Source organism: Silene latifolia, chromosome 10 (assembly GCF_048544455.1).
Source record: "Silene latifolia isolate original U9 population chromosome 10, ASM4854445v1, whole genome shotgun sequence".
In the NCBI taxonomy this organism is placed as follows: domain Eukaryota; kingdom Viridiplantae; phylum Streptophyta; class Magnoliopsida; order Caryophyllales; family Caryophyllaceae; genus Silene; species Silene latifolia.
In genome coordinates, this window is record NC_133535.1 from 21,437,935 (window position 1) to 21,455,196 (window position 17,262).

Consider the following 17,262-nt stretch of genomic DNA (forward strand, 5'->3'; position numbering starts at 1 on the left):
CTACACACTAAAGTGTGTATCCCTGCCAGAGTACCCATCGCAACAGATACTCCTCGCCGCCAGTGGGGGACCGCAGCCATTCCCACCTAAGCCCCGCTCATCTCCATTGAGCGATAAAACCATGTTCATTAATGTGCACATCCCTTCTGTGGCGGGTTCCACAGAAGGCGAATCAAGGGCATGAAACCACTCCCTCAAGTGACTCCACTCAGTCAGGGACGCACCCCGAAGATCACAGACAATTATATACAACAACAATCAACAGTATAAGTCAACAACCGTCAAGATCACCAACAATGTAATTAATCAACAACTACAGCACAATCACCACACACATCATGTAACTAATACTGAGTAGGGAAAACCCTACCTGGAAAAAGAAACCACCATAGACGGTCTAGCAGCTAATCAAACTCGTTCTTCAATGAAATCACCTCCTATCAAACATACAATCATGTAATCACCATCTAATAAACATAATACTCCCAAAGCCCCCAAATTACCCAATTAGGGTTTCAACTAAAATCAATGAAACAGCATAAAAATTGTACTAGGACCTTACCCACAATACGATGGTCTCAACGGCGTAAAGAACACAACGATCCGATGACTCTAGCCCTTGGGATTTGCTAATAACGCGATGAATGAAAGTTACGTAACTTCTTCTCTTTAAATTTATTTTAGAAAACATAAAACTGATTAAGAAGGGTGACGGAACCCTTAAATACTAATTACGCGTTATTAACAAAACCCGGCTAAAATAACCCGTAAGACCAACTTACTCGATCGAGTAAGTAACTTACTCGATCGAGTGCCACACATACTCGATCGAGTACCCATCAGACAGACTGCTGTTCCCTATAAAAACATACTTACTCGACAGAGTAAGACCCACTCGATAGAGTACCCATATACATAGAAAACCTTAATATTACATCTATGTTCTCTATTTTAAAAGAATTTAAATTTGGATTGAAGGAAAAAGGATCATTCTGTTTCATTTCCATGACTTCAGTAAGCATTCATAGAAAATTCCCCGTCCTTTCATTTGTTTTTTTATTTCAATATTTATTTCAGTTTATAATAAACTACAACATTAGTTATTGCTAAACCAATGAGGTAACCAATCATCTGATTCTCCTTAGTGATAGTAAATTAACCAAGCAACGGACTTGATATATTAACTTCATCCAACTGACAGGGAAACATTTAAAAGCTTGGTGCTTCGGACCGCCAACTGAACTTTGTGAGTTCTGTGATGCCGTGGTCTGGAAAGAAGAAGTTGTAGGTGAGACACCCAAAAAAAAAAGGCCGAAGTTCAATATATGCTGCCAGAAAGGGAAAGTCAAACTCACATTACTCAAAGAACCACCTGAACTATTGAAAAGTTTATTAGATCCGTTGGGGGGCCACGCTGCAGCGAATTTAGAAGGCTTATCCGTTCGCACAACACTATATACGCATTCACATCCATGGGTGGCAAGGTCGACAATGCTGTGAACAAAGGTGGTGTGCCTTATTGCTTTAGACTTGGTGGCCAAAACCACCATAATATTGGATCCCTCCTACCTCCATTAGGTAAACAACCAAGGTTCATTCAATTATACTTCCACGACACAGAAAATGAATTAACAAACCGGGTGACATCCTTGAGTGGCGAAGGGAAAAACAGACTGCAACCGGACATTGTTGAGAGCCTATACTAGATGATGTACGAACACAACAACATTGCAAAATTCTGCAAAATGGCTAGAGAACGGATGTCTGACGTGGATCTAGATCCTATTCAACTACGACTCCGTGTTGGCCATAGCAAAGACGGCAGATAATTTAATCCCCAACAGGGGACGAGTTTGCTGCCCTTATAATTGGTTGCGGAGAAACTGAAAAAGGTGCCCGAGATATCGTAATCCAAGAACGCACAAGAGAGCTTCAACGAATCTCTGAACTTCACCCACTACAAGAAATCCTATTTCGGGCGACTTAAAATGGCGACTGACAAAAATAGTCGCCAAATTGGTGACTGAAACAAATTTCGGGCGACTGATTTCAGTCGCTAATTTGGCGACTACCAAAATCCTTCAAATTATTGGACCTGGCGACTGAATTTCAGAAAGGGCTACTGAAATCAGTCGCCAAATTGGCGACTACCCCTCTTCAGTCGCCAAAGTAGTCGCCCGCTCAACGATTATATCGACACACGCAGATCCTTTCTCCCCTCTCTCATACTTTACCAAAAAACATAAACACACAAAACAACTCAACCGCAAACAACAAATCCGACTTGTACCCGACCACCACTCCGACCACCGCTCCGACCACTGCTCCGACCACCATTACTGTGACGACAAGGTTCATCCTCTCCCTTATTTCGGTTCATCCAAGGTATAATTTATTTGTCTTAAATTTCAATTACTTTGTTTAATTTTAGATTATTTTGTTATTGTAATTAGTATTAGGATGATTTGATATGTTTATATAAATATTTGTGTTGATTATTAGGTTTTTAATTGTAGTTTAATTAGGTTTTGGTGAAATTGGGATTAAGGGTTGTGTAAATTGGGGGTTTTGATAGTGATGATTGTGGTTATAGTAGTGTTGTTGATTTTGATTAATATTAGTTTTGTTAGTTTTGTTGATTTTGTTTATTGGTTATATTATTTAGTGAATTAGTATAATGTTAGTAAGGTGGAAGTTATTATATGTTAGTAATGTTGAATATAGCAAGTTAGTATAAAGTTTTGTTTTTTAAAGGTAGTAAATTATTTTAATTAGTTTGATGTGGAGTATTGTTAAAGGTAGTAATAAATTAGTATAGTTAGTATAATTTTAGTTAATTAGTATAAATTAGTATAATTTTAGTTAATTAGTATAAATTAGTATAATTTTAGTTAATTACTATAATTTGGCGACTACTTTCAGTCGCCAATTTGGCTATTTGGCGACTACTTTGTCAGTCGCCAATTTTAGCGGCTCACTTCAGTCGCCCGATTTCCAATTGGCGACTAAGTGTTGCTACAGTGCTCTGGCGACCAATTTCAGTCGCCATTTTCGTTTTAGCGACTGATTTCAGTCGCCAAACGTAGTCGCCCGAAACAGGATTTCTTGTAGTGACCCAAAATTTACGGCAATGCAGTACCCATTAATTTTTCCATACGGTGAGGACGTGTATAGACTAGGGATAGAGCATTCAGATGCAGCAACTACTAGCAGGAAGAAAAGGAAAACAGTTACAATGCGCGAGTATTACGCTTATAGGTTCCAAGAACGGTGGAAAGATGGGGAACTTACTGACGGGATTTGCGTACTGTGTGGGAGGTTAAGGCAACAGTTCATGTGCGACGCATTTACATGTGTTGAGGAGACTCAGTTGGATTATGTCCGACACAACCAAAAAGCAATTAAGAAATATTCGCTCTATAGGCTAACCAATGCAGTAGCAGCTGGAGAAGTAACACCTGCTTCAATTGGCCAACGCATAATCCTTCCACCATCTTATCCAAACTGTTTCAGAAATCTCTTCCAACTATACCAAGATGGCCTGGCTATATGCTGATGGGCAGGCCCTCCTGATTTGTTCATCACTTTCACGTGCAACGCAAAATGGGAGGAGATCTAGGAATTCCTAAAATCTATCCCCGAACAACCGCCGGAGGATCGCCCCGACATCCTTGCTAGAGTGTTCAAAATTAAGCTAGACGAACTCATACTAGACTTGACGAAAAGAACTTTCTTTGGTGTAACTCTCGCAGGTATCATATTTATCATCAGTTATATGTAATACCTCTTATTCTCATCACATTATATACCATATTGCAGCAGTTGTACAATTTTTATTAAAAAAAATACAACTAAATATCAACGACGCCGTAAGCAAAAGATGTCTATCCTATTTACTAACTTAGTTCATTTTCCACTGTTAGTTATATACTAGGGTCCCACATGCCTGCAGCATACACAAACACTCTTATTTTGAACAGATGAATTTCAAGTTCAACAAACTAACCCATCTATTTCAAAAGAAACCACCCGAACACCCGGATAAAGCAAGATTTCAATTATTTCCCAGACTTATTAGTTTTCGTCCAACCCTATTTAAAAATTGATTGGCTTTATCCCGCTTCCCTTTTCCTAAACAAAAATTGGATCTTCTATGTGGAGAAAGTGTGTGTTAAATAATTTAATACCACTAACTTTGTTAATGTTACCCAGTTATTTATACAGTGGAGTTTCAGAAGAGAGGGTTGCTGCATGCACACATATGCTTATTTTTGCGACCTGAAAGTAAGCAAACTGGCCCATCGGATATGGATAAAATCATTAACGCCGAATTACCGGATAAAGCTGAAGATCCAACCGGATTTGAGGCAGTGGTGCAATTCATGCTGCACGGCTCTTGTAGAGAAGTTAACACGAGTTGCCCCTGTATGATTGCTGGGAAGTGCTCAAAGTATTACCCGAGAGATTTTTGCCCTTACACATCTGTTAGTTATGATGGCTACCCTGTATATCGTCGAAGAAAAGATGGCAGAGAAGCTGAGAAGAATAAGCATACGCTTGATAACAGATCAGTGGTCCCTCACAACCTAGACCAATTAGTGAAATACCAAGCACACTTGAACGTGGAATGGTGTAACAAACACAGATCCGTCAAATATCTATTCAAGTATATGTCTAAAGGACTGGACATGGCCCATGCAAGTGTGCAAGAAGTCCGCCGAAATGTAAACAATGGAAATATGAATGCACAGCCAGTGGATGAAATTGAAACATTTCTTAAATGCAGATATGTCTCAGCATCTGAAGCGTGTTGGCGAATGTTTGCATTTGAGATCCAATATAAGCAACCACATGTCCAGCACTTGACGTATCACTTAGAAACCGAGCAAGATGTCTTCTTTGATGATTCAGAGGCGCCTGATGACGTCCTAAATAGAGTGGGAGATGCAATAACCACTCATACCGAGTGGATGACTACTAACCAAAAACACGAGGATGCATGCCAGTTAACATACGCTGAATTCCCGACTAAATGGGTTTGGGACAATAACGGAAAAATATGGACAAGACGGCAGAAGGGATTCAAAATCGGAAGGATATACTTTGCTAATCCAAATTCCGAAGAGTCGTATTACTTACGGCTACTACTGAACATCGTGAAGAGGGCAAAATGCTTTCCAGATCTTCGCATTGTTGATAAAGTTGTTCACCCTACATATAAATCAGCTTGCAATTCTCTTAGCCTATTAGACGGAGATGATGAATGGCATGTTGCCTTGAATGAAACAGCCAGCTAGGCAACTGCTCAACAACTACGAGAAATGTTTGCCACATTGCTATTATTCTGTGAGGTGACAGACCCAAAGCAGTTATGGCTTGCACATTGGAAAGATTTGTCAGACGACATTCTACCAAGACAGCAAAGGCGTCTCGGGTAAAGAGATGCGAAACTAAATGATGAACAAATCCAAAACTACTCTCTTTTGGAACTTGAAATCATTCTCAACAGAAGTGGCCGTAGCTTAAAACAATATGCAGACTTTCCAACCTCGGATAAATCCTTGATAAAGAATTGTGGGAATAGGCTACTACTAGAGGAACAAAATTACAATGCTGAGGAAATGGCAGTACAAGCTGAACAACTTGAAACTGGGTTGAATGTTGATCAAAGAAAAGTGTAGGACGGTGTCTTAAATGCAGTTCACCAAAAACTGGTGGCCTCTTCTTTGTGTATGGAAGCGGAGGTACGGGTAAGACATACCTTTGGGGTGCACTCATATCTAGGATACGATCGTAAGGACTTATTGTTCTTGCAGTAGCCTTCTATGGAATTGCAGCAATACTGTTGATATCCGGTAGGACAGCCCACTCTAGGTTCGTAATACCAATAAAACTAACCGACATAACAAGTTGCAGAATAGAACAAGGAACAGATCTCGCACACTTGATTAGAGAAACTTCTCTGATTATATAGGACGATGCACCAATGGTACACCGTCATGCTTTTGAGGCCGTTGACAAAGCCTTTCGTGATATCATGCAACTAGATGGCCCCGAGGCAAAGGAAAAAATCTTTGGAGGTAAAACCGTTGTGCTAGGTGGAGATTTTAGACGAATACTCCTAGTCATTCCAGGGAAGGGACGGGCAGACGTCGTGGATGATTCAATAAGCAAACCAGCACAGATATGGCCACATTGTGTGGTCCTTAAGCTGCAAAATAATATGAGACTTATGAAAGACAAAGAAAATAATGAGGTTGAAGAATTGGAAGATTTTGCAAAATGGGTTCTTGATATTGGCGACGGTAATATCCCGGCAAATTCAAAGGAAGGGGAGGACGAGAAAACATGGATTAGAATACCAAGAGATCTGTTACTAACGACTACAAATGATCCCATCGGCACAGTCGTCAATTCAATTTACCCTGGACTCCTTAACAACTACACGAACCCCAATTATTTGCAAGGTAGAGCAATTTTGGCTCCCAAAAACGAGTTGGTTGATGAGATTAACGGATCTATCCTCCGACTAATACCATGTGACGAGGTAATTGCAAAAAGTGCGGATAGAATTTATCCACTCATTAACGGAAGGAACATGGAGAATTTATACCCAACGGAATTTTTGAACTCCCTCTGGTTTCAAGGCTTACCAAACCACGAGATACATTTGAAGGTTGGATGCCCAATAATATTGATGAGGAATATAAACCAAGCTGCCGGCATGTGCAATGTAACTAGACTGATTGTTGTACGTATACGATCACGTACATTGGAGGCCAAAGTTATCATGGGGACTAATGTCGGTATATTGGTTGCAATTCCACGAATAGAAATGACTCCAACGGAAACTAAATGGCCATTCACAATAAAGAGGAGGCAGTTCCCTATTAGGGTTTGTTTCGCAATGACGATTAACAAAAGTCAAGGGCAGACATTTGAGCAAATAGGTGTTTATTTACCTGAACCTGTTTTCAGCCATGGACAACTGTATATTGCAGTATCACGAGTCACCTTTCGCAAGGTGTTGAAAATATGCATTCCACAAAAGGACTTGGACATGAGCGAGGAGGAAACCAAAAATGTCGTTTACACAGAAATATTTGATGAACTCTGAAAACTAAACAACCTAGCGAAAATCGTGTACAGATTCAGGACAAGACTGCAATCCAACTTGTGAGAACAAACGGATAGTAACATAGAAAGCTTCTTCAAATAATACAGGTAACATCTACTTTTCTTCTGGCCTAACTCCTTATAGGTTGTAAACTGAAAACCAATATGACACAGCACCATTGCATTGCTATCAAGTGTATTATGCCTAAACAATATCACATATACTCTCAATGATCAAATAGTATTGAGCTTCTGGCAGTAGTGACAGGTTAGTTATGGGAGTAGATGGTTTATTTAGGGAAAGTATGCTAATGTTTGGCCAGATTTCATATTGGAATCTCGCTCCGTAGGAACTGATGGAGAGTTGGTTTAGTTTCTAAAGTTGTTAAATTAAATAAAGAACGTAAAATTATATAGATTAATAGCCATAAAGATGTAGCATGTAGCTTTAAAAATTAATTGACTGTGGTAATTTTTATAGGTACTGAGTTATTAATTTGGCGACTAATGTCTGATGTGTAATATATTATAACTTCCTAGGGCAATCTTGGAATATCTAGAGGTTTTTCCACAATAGTTGTGTTTAAAATTACACTCCCTTTTTTCAGCTGCATTGCCTTTGGATTTTTCGGATGCTATAACTCTTGTTACTTGTCTCGTGTCCATATACGATTGCTCTTTGGGTAAGAAGGTAGGCGTTGGACCCTTACTGGACAAGGCTTTTGTTCCTCCTCCACCTGCTGGCACCCTATACATGGAACAGATTCATGTTACGGTTAGTTTCTGACTTTATCTTATGTCTATATTCTGATAGCATGTGGTTTTTGGTGCCACCTGTTATTTTGGCAGCGGACGTTCAACCACACCGCAAATACTTTTCAGAACACATCTTATTCTCCCCCTTTTTTGTTTTCCTCGCCCCGCCTCCACTCGATTTACGAGTTACTTTATGTTACTGCACACTTGCACTTCCTTTTGTTTGGACTATTTAGTATTTTTCGTAACTAAAAACATGGATGACACAACATAAATTTATATGGCACAAGTTGTATTGTTGCTGCTGAAAAAAAAAAACTTCATTGAACTTAAGCTGCCTTACATTAATAAACGCTTATGATGCTATATCTCGCAGGTTTACCTTGCGGAAATGATTTTCAAAGAAACTGAGTTTGATAGCTTCCACTCCAGCAAGTCCCTAATAGAAATGTATTAAACTGTCTGATCCACTAAGTAATTGGAAATGGCCATTTGAGTTTGCTCAAAGTTGTTATGCTGCTTAAGCAGTTTACGAAACTATGAAAGTAATTATGAAAACCTGAAGGTTCTTTATCGGATGTCCCTGAATGGATACCTTAGGGATCGTTATTAGTGTGCTATATTTGGTGTGAAGATCAGATATCAAACCATGGATGTTTTTTTGCAACATGCTGCATCTGTCAAGCGCAGTCTCACTCAGCTACAGCCAACATCTAAGAAAGTCATGGAGCGGCGGAGCGCAGCCTCACTCGGCAACATTTTTAAATAGTGTGATTTATTTTGCTGTAACAAAATAACGAAAACCTGAGCCAAGTTTTGAGAACTATAATTACATACATAAGTAGTCATGTTCACCTGCGTTTTATTATTTATTCTCCAGGTGTAATTCAACAAGACAATTTCATGCTAAAGTATTTATTTGATCAATGGTTTTGAACAAATTACAGGACTACCTGAGATAAATTTTACTTGGCAATGCGCATATGAGTTCATAGTTGACATATTGGTTGGTCCTTTTTAAACAAGAAATTATAGCGCGAAATTCGCGGCCTACTCACATTATCATATACGGTATGTTTATCTTCTTTTTTAACCCCCTTTACTTGACTAACTACCTATTACAAATTCGAAATTGTTTGTACTAACCGCTGTCAACCATTAAAAATTCTGAATTCTTATTTATATGAGTAGAAAAAAAACATAGACATATATCGTACTCCGTAAATGACTACATCTCCCATATTAGATATACTTGTAATACGTTAAATAAATTTGGTTAATATGGAGTTAAAAGTCGTTATTAATAAGATTGTTTCAACTCATGTGATCAGAAGTACTTCTCCAAACAGTATGCCATACCATTAACTTAAGTGCACCATATGGCAAGTATCCAATCATAAAGGCGTGCATGCAACTTAGACTATAAACAATAATATTACAAACGCTTGAACATTAAAAATGCTCCGCTGTATCATCGAACCCTTTCGGTGTGTATTCAGTAATCGTATGGAAATAGAGGAATTGATCAAATTAATATGGTCTTGTTGTTGAAATATTCTGACTCTTCAGTTTGTGCTATGATTGATGCAAAAGGCGTGAATTTGATGATGTTTTCATTGCTATGTAATGGTTTGTAACCTTTGTTATTCTTAGCGACCTCAAAGTGTGTGAGCTGATATATTTTCCCTTCTTGTAAATCATCCTTGAAGCTGTGTATCCACTTACGTGGGATTGTTGCATGTATATGTTCACCCTGTTGGTGCATATTGTTAAATAACATGTTAGTTATTTAGTTTATTTTGTTTTATTTAAGTTTTATTTAAGAGTTTGTTTGTAATACCTGTTTGTCTAGGAGGACCATGTCGAGCGATACCGGTTTCGCGGTTTTGTTTGGAGCGACTTCTCAGACCCGTGTTGCTCTTGAGTTATTTGATATCGGGATTTTGATGGCACCATGGCTGCAATTTCGACAATTTGAGGTGACATTTTTTTTAGTTTTTGTTTTTTTTTTGTTTTTTTTGTTTTTGGCAGTGTTAAATTTTTTTTTGTGCAATGTGTGAATTGTAGTTTGTTTGCATGTTTATATAGTAGTTGTTTGTGTCTGTTGGTTTTCCCTTTATGTGTTTGTACGTGCTTGTATCTTTTGTTGTGTGGTATTTTTATATTTACTAATGATATTATTAGTGTTATTATTATTATTTATTGTGTGGGCTCTTTGTTTTCCTCTATTTTTATTTACTGTAGTGGATCTTTCTATGGTAGTGGATATTTATTGTGTTCATTATCACTATATTTATTCCTATTTATTCCTATGGCGTATTGCATTCTTTAGAGATTTTGCAACGTATTCTTTGTGTATGTTGTGTAATTAGATTGCTTTTATTACGATTTTGATGACCATTGTTGTAATTAATATTGATGTAATTCTTATTGATGACGGTTGCATTATGTGGCTTTCTTGTCCTTTTAATTTCTTTGTTTGCCGTCTTAACTATTGTTTTTATATTTCTAAGGCGTTGTCTTTTTTTTGTATATGTCCAAATTTCTCTTTTGTTTTGTCTTTTTTAATATTTCATTTTTCTTTGAACTACTTTCAATGGCTCTTTACTCAGTTGGTGACGTGGTAGAGGTTATGTTTCCTGAGACGGTTTTGTTGGCTCATTTTTCGTTGCTACGGTTCATCTATGTTTGGGTGACGATGTTGTATACGTGCAATTCCATCACCTCTTGACTTCTAATGGGCAGTTTTTTTAAGAGATAATTTTGAGGTCGTGAACATACGTCTGTCGGCCCCTTTTATTGGGACTGTTGTCTATACGGTCCACGACCTCGTGAAGGTGTTTGTGAATCACGGTTGGTGGGTTGGTCGAGTGATTGATGTCTCCAGTACTTAAGGGTATTATGAGATTCATTTTTAGATAGATGTATGATGAAGTCTCCTTCAACGTTTTTTACGAGATGCGTCTCATCTAATTTGGGAGGATAATAAGTGGGTTGATGTCCTCGAGTGATCCTATTTTATGGGTTTAATTTCTCATAGTTGTAGGTGTTACATCGTTGTATTCCTAAATATGGTCTTATTGGTTACTATTGTGTTTGCTTGTATGGAGAAAAATTAATAAGTTCAATCTATTTAATAGTTGAATCATTTTAATTAGTGTAATTCATCTTTTAAGTATTTGAATATATGATCTCTAATCTCCTTTGGAATGCTATTATTGTATCAGCTTTAATATGTTTTTTAGTATGTTTCTAGAGCATTATAGGTTGTTAACTGACATTGGCGTGAAAGTTCCCTTAACATTATGGACCAACATTTCGAAAATGTTGTTGGTTTACTTATTTAAAATGTCACAGATTTTACATAATGTAAATATTGGGTCAGTAAGTGTATCATAATTTTAAATCAGCGGGCATCGCTCATAGTTTTTATATCGTGACGTTTTTGTTTAATTTGTGGCTTTCTATTCTAGTTATTCGTGTTTGGCGTTTGATTTTTTTCTTTAGTTTTATTAGTAGAGGTTGTTTTGACGCAGTTAAATTTAATCTTTAATTATTTGTGTATAAATTATATTTTTTATATTAAGTTGGTATTTATTAAGTTTTAATTAAATAGCATGAAAGTTCGGTTGTTGTTCAGAGTCCTCTGGCATTTCAATTTCTATTTGTTTTGAGTAACGTTTATTCTTGTCTTTACTATGTATTTATGCCTAGGTTTTTTTTTGTGGCTGTCTGTAAAAATATCATGATTAATTTATGTCAGAATGTCATTAGATTTTATCAGTTTGAGTCTAGTTTGGATGGAAACGGGTTCAACAATGCCTGTTTTTGGTGTGCTATTTTTTACTACCTTATGTATTTCACACTATTTTTTTCCATGTTTGCATCGTTTAAGTATTGTTACTTATGAGTTGTTATTTTTGATGGCTTTAATTAAACAACGAACAACAATATTAGATGATCATCTATTTTAGCCTTGTATATAACTTATCTCGTAACATTCGCTCTAACAAATACTCCTGCTCGATTCTTTCTTTTGTCACGTTTTTGTTAAATTAGTGCGTCTCTATTGCAGTTCTTATGTGTTTATCGTTTGTTTGTTTTTAAACCAGTAACGGTCGTTTTGACACATGTATATTTAATTTATAATTGTTGTTAATCTCTAAATTAAATTTCTTTATGCATGGTTATTATTATGTTGATTACTTGTATACTCTTTGTTTATTGCTGATGGTTTTTTTTGGTCTAGTTTTTCTTCTCTAAATTAAATTTCTATTATGAATTGGAGCCTTAATATATTGTAAGTAATCATTAAAGTGTGGTTATTGTTAATAACTTATGCATTTCAATCCCTATTTGTCGTGAACCTTATTTTTTTTCTTTACTGTTTTTTTATTCAAATGGTTATTATGAAGTTGACTCTTCTTCCTTCTTTATTATGCTGATAGTATGTTTTAATAAAATCTTAAAGTGTGTTATTGTTTAGTAACGATTTTCTTTGTCTTTATTGAGTCTTTATGCATGCTTATAGTATGTTGATTCCTCGTATACTCTTTGTTTATTGCTGTTCGTTTCTTTTTTTTTGGTCTCTTTAGTTTCCATTTTTTTATTATTTATTGGGATTGTTTGTTATACATGTAAGCCATATTATTCATAAAGTCTTGTCTTCTCTCTATTTTTTTATCTTTGTTTCCTTTTCACTTGATCTTTTTTTTTCTAGGTTGTCTCATCTCTCTAATGGGTCTTTAGAATGTTGGGGATGTAATGGAAGTAATGTTCCTGGGTTAAACCCGATTTTTTCAGTTCGTTCTACATAGTTTATTTGTTGGGTGATGTTGAAGTTTACGTTGAATTTCACCATCTTTTGAATTCCGACGGACTTCGGCTGTTAAGGGATGTGATTGCAGTTGCGCAGATACGGCCAGTGACTCCTTTTATTGCGCAGATTGATTTAGGTCTATATGATCTTGTTGACGTGTTCGTAAACGATATTTGGTCGACTGACCGAATTATAGATGTTTCTAGTCTTGATGGGTATTATGAGGTTTTTTTAAATTGTATATTGATGCGTCAGACCATTTTCATAATACCCATAAACACTAGAAACATCTATAATTCGGCCAATCCACCAACCATCGTTTACGAACAAATCAACAAAATCATATAGACCTAAATCAACGTGCGCAATAAAAGGAGCCACTGACCATGCCGTATCTGCGCAACAACAATCACATCCCTCAACAGTCAAAGTCCGTCGAAATTCAAAAAATGGTGAAATTCAATGTAAACTTCAACATCACCCAACAAATAAACTATGATTGCAAGGTAGAACAAACCAAAAAAACGGACTCTAGAAACATTACTTTCACTACATCCCAACATTGTAAAGATCTATTAGAGAGATGGAAACAACCTGGAAAAAACAGATGAAGTGAAAAGGAAAAGGAAACAAATAGGAAAATAGAGAGAGAAACAAGACTTTAGGAATAATATTACTTACATATATAACAAACAATCCCAATAAATACTAAAAAAATGGAAACTAAGGCAACCAAAAAAAAAGAAACGATCAACAATAAACAAGATTATACGCAGAATCAACATAATAATAAGCATGCATAAAGACTCAATAAAGACAAAGAAAACCGTTACTATACAATAACTAGTTTAATACAGACTATAAAATACCATGTCCTAAATGAGATGTCATGTAACATACGTTTTGGTGCTACCTAGCTCTTGCTCAGACATAGATTAGGCTTCCAATTTCAATCCTTGTCTATAGGAAAATATATTGGCTAGCCATTTATCTCTTCATGATAGTCAATTGGGCAACCATTAATATCCGAATAGCCGAACATTGTACTCCTACAATCATACATTTGCAAGTAGAACCCTCCATATCTTAAAGTCTACCAGATAGAATCACTGGTTTCTAGTCTCATTTTTTAGACTTATGAAGCCTTATTTCCAATTAATATTTAAACTGTAATTAATAAAACATGGATCAGAATACTGGCTTGGATTCTCGAAGGAATCGTTAATATAGCTCAGTTTAATCAGCGTCGATCATCTGGGGAAATAGTCATCACATCCATTTACAGTATTCCATACACAATTTAATTTAAATCGTAATAACTTAAAATTAAAAAAAAAAAGTTTAAATTTAATTAGAAATCATAATAAGAAATAGAGAGAGGATCAGAATATCTGGCTTGGATTCTCAGAAGAGAAAACTAAATAGCTCAGTTATTTCAACGTCGTTCATCTGGGGAAATCATCATCATCTCCATCTCTCAATAAAAATGGTAATTAGTTAATTAAAAATAAATTTTAAAAAAATATAAGAGTAAGCAATAATGTAGAAACATCTGAATGCATAAACCATTGAATATAAATGGAAAATGCCAGAATCTCAATTCCTAATTACTTTAGGCAACGTACAGCGCTGAAAACGCTATTAAATCTATGCGCATCAGAGACTCTAATTTATTGCCATTCTCCCTTAAATAACAATTAAAATAGAAAGAACTCTTTCAGTCTCAATTATTTGTCTACCTTGATTAAAATACCTGTCGCAATGAATATAAAAGGTAAATAAATGATAATTGGATTTGAAAGGCTTCAGGGTAAGTTATGGTTTCACATCAAAGAAAAGCATAAGAGCTTTCTTCAGAGTTTGATGGTAACTTTGAAACATCATCGCCAAATCAATCATAAAGTAAATAAATCAGAAAAACAAGAAGAATCAGGCCTCATAAATTGGTACTTGGTTTATAATCAAAAGGATCTCTTGTTACAGAGATCTTCAGATGGTACGGACAATTGATTTATAATCCTTGGCCACAAAAATTAAATTAAACAATTTTGAAACAAGAAAACAAAGAAAAGAGCAAAGATTTTTACGATTATGAAACAATCAAAAGAATAAAATCAAGCAATTAGAGAAATATCTGGTTATCTGTGAGGATGAAGATGAAAGGGAGAGACGGAACTATTAAAACTGAGATTGGTGGGTTGTTATATATACTGATTATCGAGGGTTTCTTACATGGGCCGCCGTCCATGGGCTGAGTTTATTTTTAAAGATTTAAAGATTGTTGTTAATACGTTATTTGGATCGTCGACAATATTTGATGAACATCTATTTTAACCTTTTATAAATTGTCACTCAACAACATTTACTAAGGCCATTAGCAATAGACAAATCTTTAATAGGTTTGTTCTCATGCCACATAAGATAACATAAAAACTTATTTACTCACAAACCTCTTCAAGGTTCATAACATGGCCCACTATACTATTTCTTCTCTCACATTCTCTCTCCACAAACCTGTACACTATTTTGTAACCACTATCATCCATGAACCTCAACACTCATGTTCAACAATAGAAGGTTTGTAAACAAACCTCTAAAATAATTGACACATCATCTTACAAACCATTTGACAAACCTCTATTGCTAATGCCCTAAGTGAAACAAAACAAATCAATTAACGTGAATAAACAAATCAATTAACGCAACCAACCCCCTTGTTGTATTTGTTCCTTGGATTTATTAGTGGTCGTTTTAAATGACTATTACGGATATATGACCCACATAAAACAAAAGATTTTTTCCTAAAATCAAAACGACAAATTACTAAGTGAAACAAAGCAGAATTAATTGACGTAAAGCCAATTGACGAATTATTATTCGTGCTAATGTAACTAATCGCTGAATTACTAATCATAACAATATAACTCATCGACATAAAACAAAAGGAAAGAGGAATCAGAGAAAGGTAGGAGGGTTGGAGACGTGGCAATCGGGTCAGCCGAGACGAACTGTATCTAGTTTAGGTTAATTAGATCAGCATACTTTTGTTGGTCGAGCCGCCAGCCAAGAAGTCCAACCATCATGCCTGCTTGGAAGTATACAAACGGGGAGGAGTCGAACCTTCTGGCCTTTATTATCGAGTTTAATTACTTTATTGTATTACTTCCGATTTTTACCATTAAGTTTAGTTTTCGACCATTATTTTTGTTTAGTTACTTTGTTATTAAGCAAACGCATCAAGGCATACATCAAGACACTTTCATATTACTAGATATGTAGCTTAATAATTGCGGGGTCGTCAATCTTATCGAGTCAATACCGAGTCGTGTTGAGTTCGATTTGAGGTCACCGATCATCTCGTATCGAATGTCGAGTTGCAAACGAGTCAGGCCAGCTTCCGGTTGCTAATTTCCACGTTCCATTGGGTCGGTTTTCGAGTGGCTGGTCGGGTTTATCAGGTTCGGTCAGTCTGCCAGCTCTAAGTAAACTTGGCAAACGAGTTAGTGTGGACGAATTCGGGCCAATTCGGGTCAAACCAGTTCACGTGTGACACATTTCAAGTTTATTAGGTCGGATCATTTTGGGCTTTTAATATGTTTCGATATGTTGGTTGAGTCATTTTTGGGTTAAGCGAGTCGAATAATTTCGAGTTCGGGACAATGTTTAAGAGAGAAAAAAGGTATATTGAGTATTATTTCCTATTTTAATTTTAGTTTTGATTATTCTTTATTTTAACATAAATAATATACTGTGTGCTTTTACAATTTACATTAATTATTTCAAGTCTTTTTCGTTCAGTTATAGTTATGTTTTGTCGAGTCATTTTCGTGTTGGGTTTATTCCGGATCAACAAAGGTCGGGTCATGTTTCAAGGCACATTTTAGGTGTTTGTTTCGTGCACGTGTATGAGTTTGGAATCAGGAATCATACTCGGGTGATATGAGTTTAGAACTTGATTCCTCATAGCTTGTGTTTGTTTCATTTGTTAGTGGTATGGGTTTGAACCTCAATTAAGGTCATAATGCGTAAATTAAAATATCGTAAATAATAATTTTCAATATTATAAACGGTTTTTCTAAAATGTGCCTTAAGGGCACATGTTAATAACCTTAATAAGGTTAGATTAACAATATATTCTCACTAATTATGCTAACAATGAGTTTATAGTTAAATATCGCATGAGAATATGTTGTCAATCTTACTATATTAAGATTATTAACATGTGTCCTTAGGGCACATTTTAAAAAAACTCTATTATAAAATCATGAAAATAATTATTTAATCAAATAAGTATATAAAAAATTGGATTTATAATATGCTATAATTTGTTTTTCATATTTTTGTTCATTTTAGAGCATCCACAATGGTAAGCTAGTTGCTACTAGCTTACCATTGCCACATAAGATTTTCAAGCTACAATATTTTTAAGCTAGAAACTACTACAATGGTAAGCTACTAGTGTTGTGGCTTAGATGGACCCATATGCACAACAACATTTCCACGTGTATTAGTTTAGTTGGTAGGTTTTTTTTGTAGGACCATTTGAGCTACTAGCTCCATGGAGCTAGTTG

General features: G+C 35.9%; 2 protein-coding genes and 2 non-coding genes across 4 annotated transcripts; 2 read left to right on the forward strand and 2 right to left on the reverse strand.

Annotated features, from left to right (window-relative positions):
* Positions 1-4,307: 4,307 nt before the first annotated feature.
* LOC141607259 (uncharacterized) lies at positions 4,308-5,297 on the forward strand. Its single transcript, XM_074426618.1, has one exon. It carries the CDS (start codon positions 4,308-4,310, stop codon positions 5,295-5,297), a length of 990 nt encoding a protein of 329 aa, XP_074282719.1.
* A 689-nt stretch (positions 5,298-5,986) lies between these two features.
* LOC141607260 (uncharacterized) lies at positions 5,987-7,117 on the forward strand. Its single transcript, XM_074426619.1, has one exon. The coding sequence runs from the start codon at positions 5,987-5,989 to the stop codon at positions 7,115-7,117; it is 1,131 nt and encodes a 376-aa protein (XP_074282720.1).
* Positions 7,118-13,874: 6,757 nt separating this feature from the next.
* LOC141609902 (small nucleolar RNA Z103) lies at positions 13,875-13,970 on the reverse strand. Its single transcript, XR_012527805.1, has one exon. It is a non-coding gene; the product is annotated as a small nucleolar RNA Z103 (small nucleolar RNA).
* Positions 13,971-14,068: 98 nt separating this feature from the next.
* LOC141609903 (small nucleolar RNA Z103) lies at positions 14,069-14,165 on the reverse strand. The gene has a single exon (XR_012527806.1). It is a non-coding gene; the product is annotated as a small nucleolar RNA Z103 (small nucleolar RNA).
* Positions 14,166-17,262: the final 3,097 nt, after the last annotated feature.

What these genes read in the sequence shown, in the direction of transcription:
- LOC141607259 (XM_074426618.1), top strand. Translation starts at nt 4,308, where the DNA reads ATGGATAAAATCATTAACGCCGAATTACCGGATAAAGCTGAAGATCCA.
- LOC141607260 (XM_074426619.1), top strand. Translation starts at nt 5,987, where the DNA reads ATGGTACACCGTCATGCTTTTGAGGCCGTTGACAAAGCCTTTCGTGAT.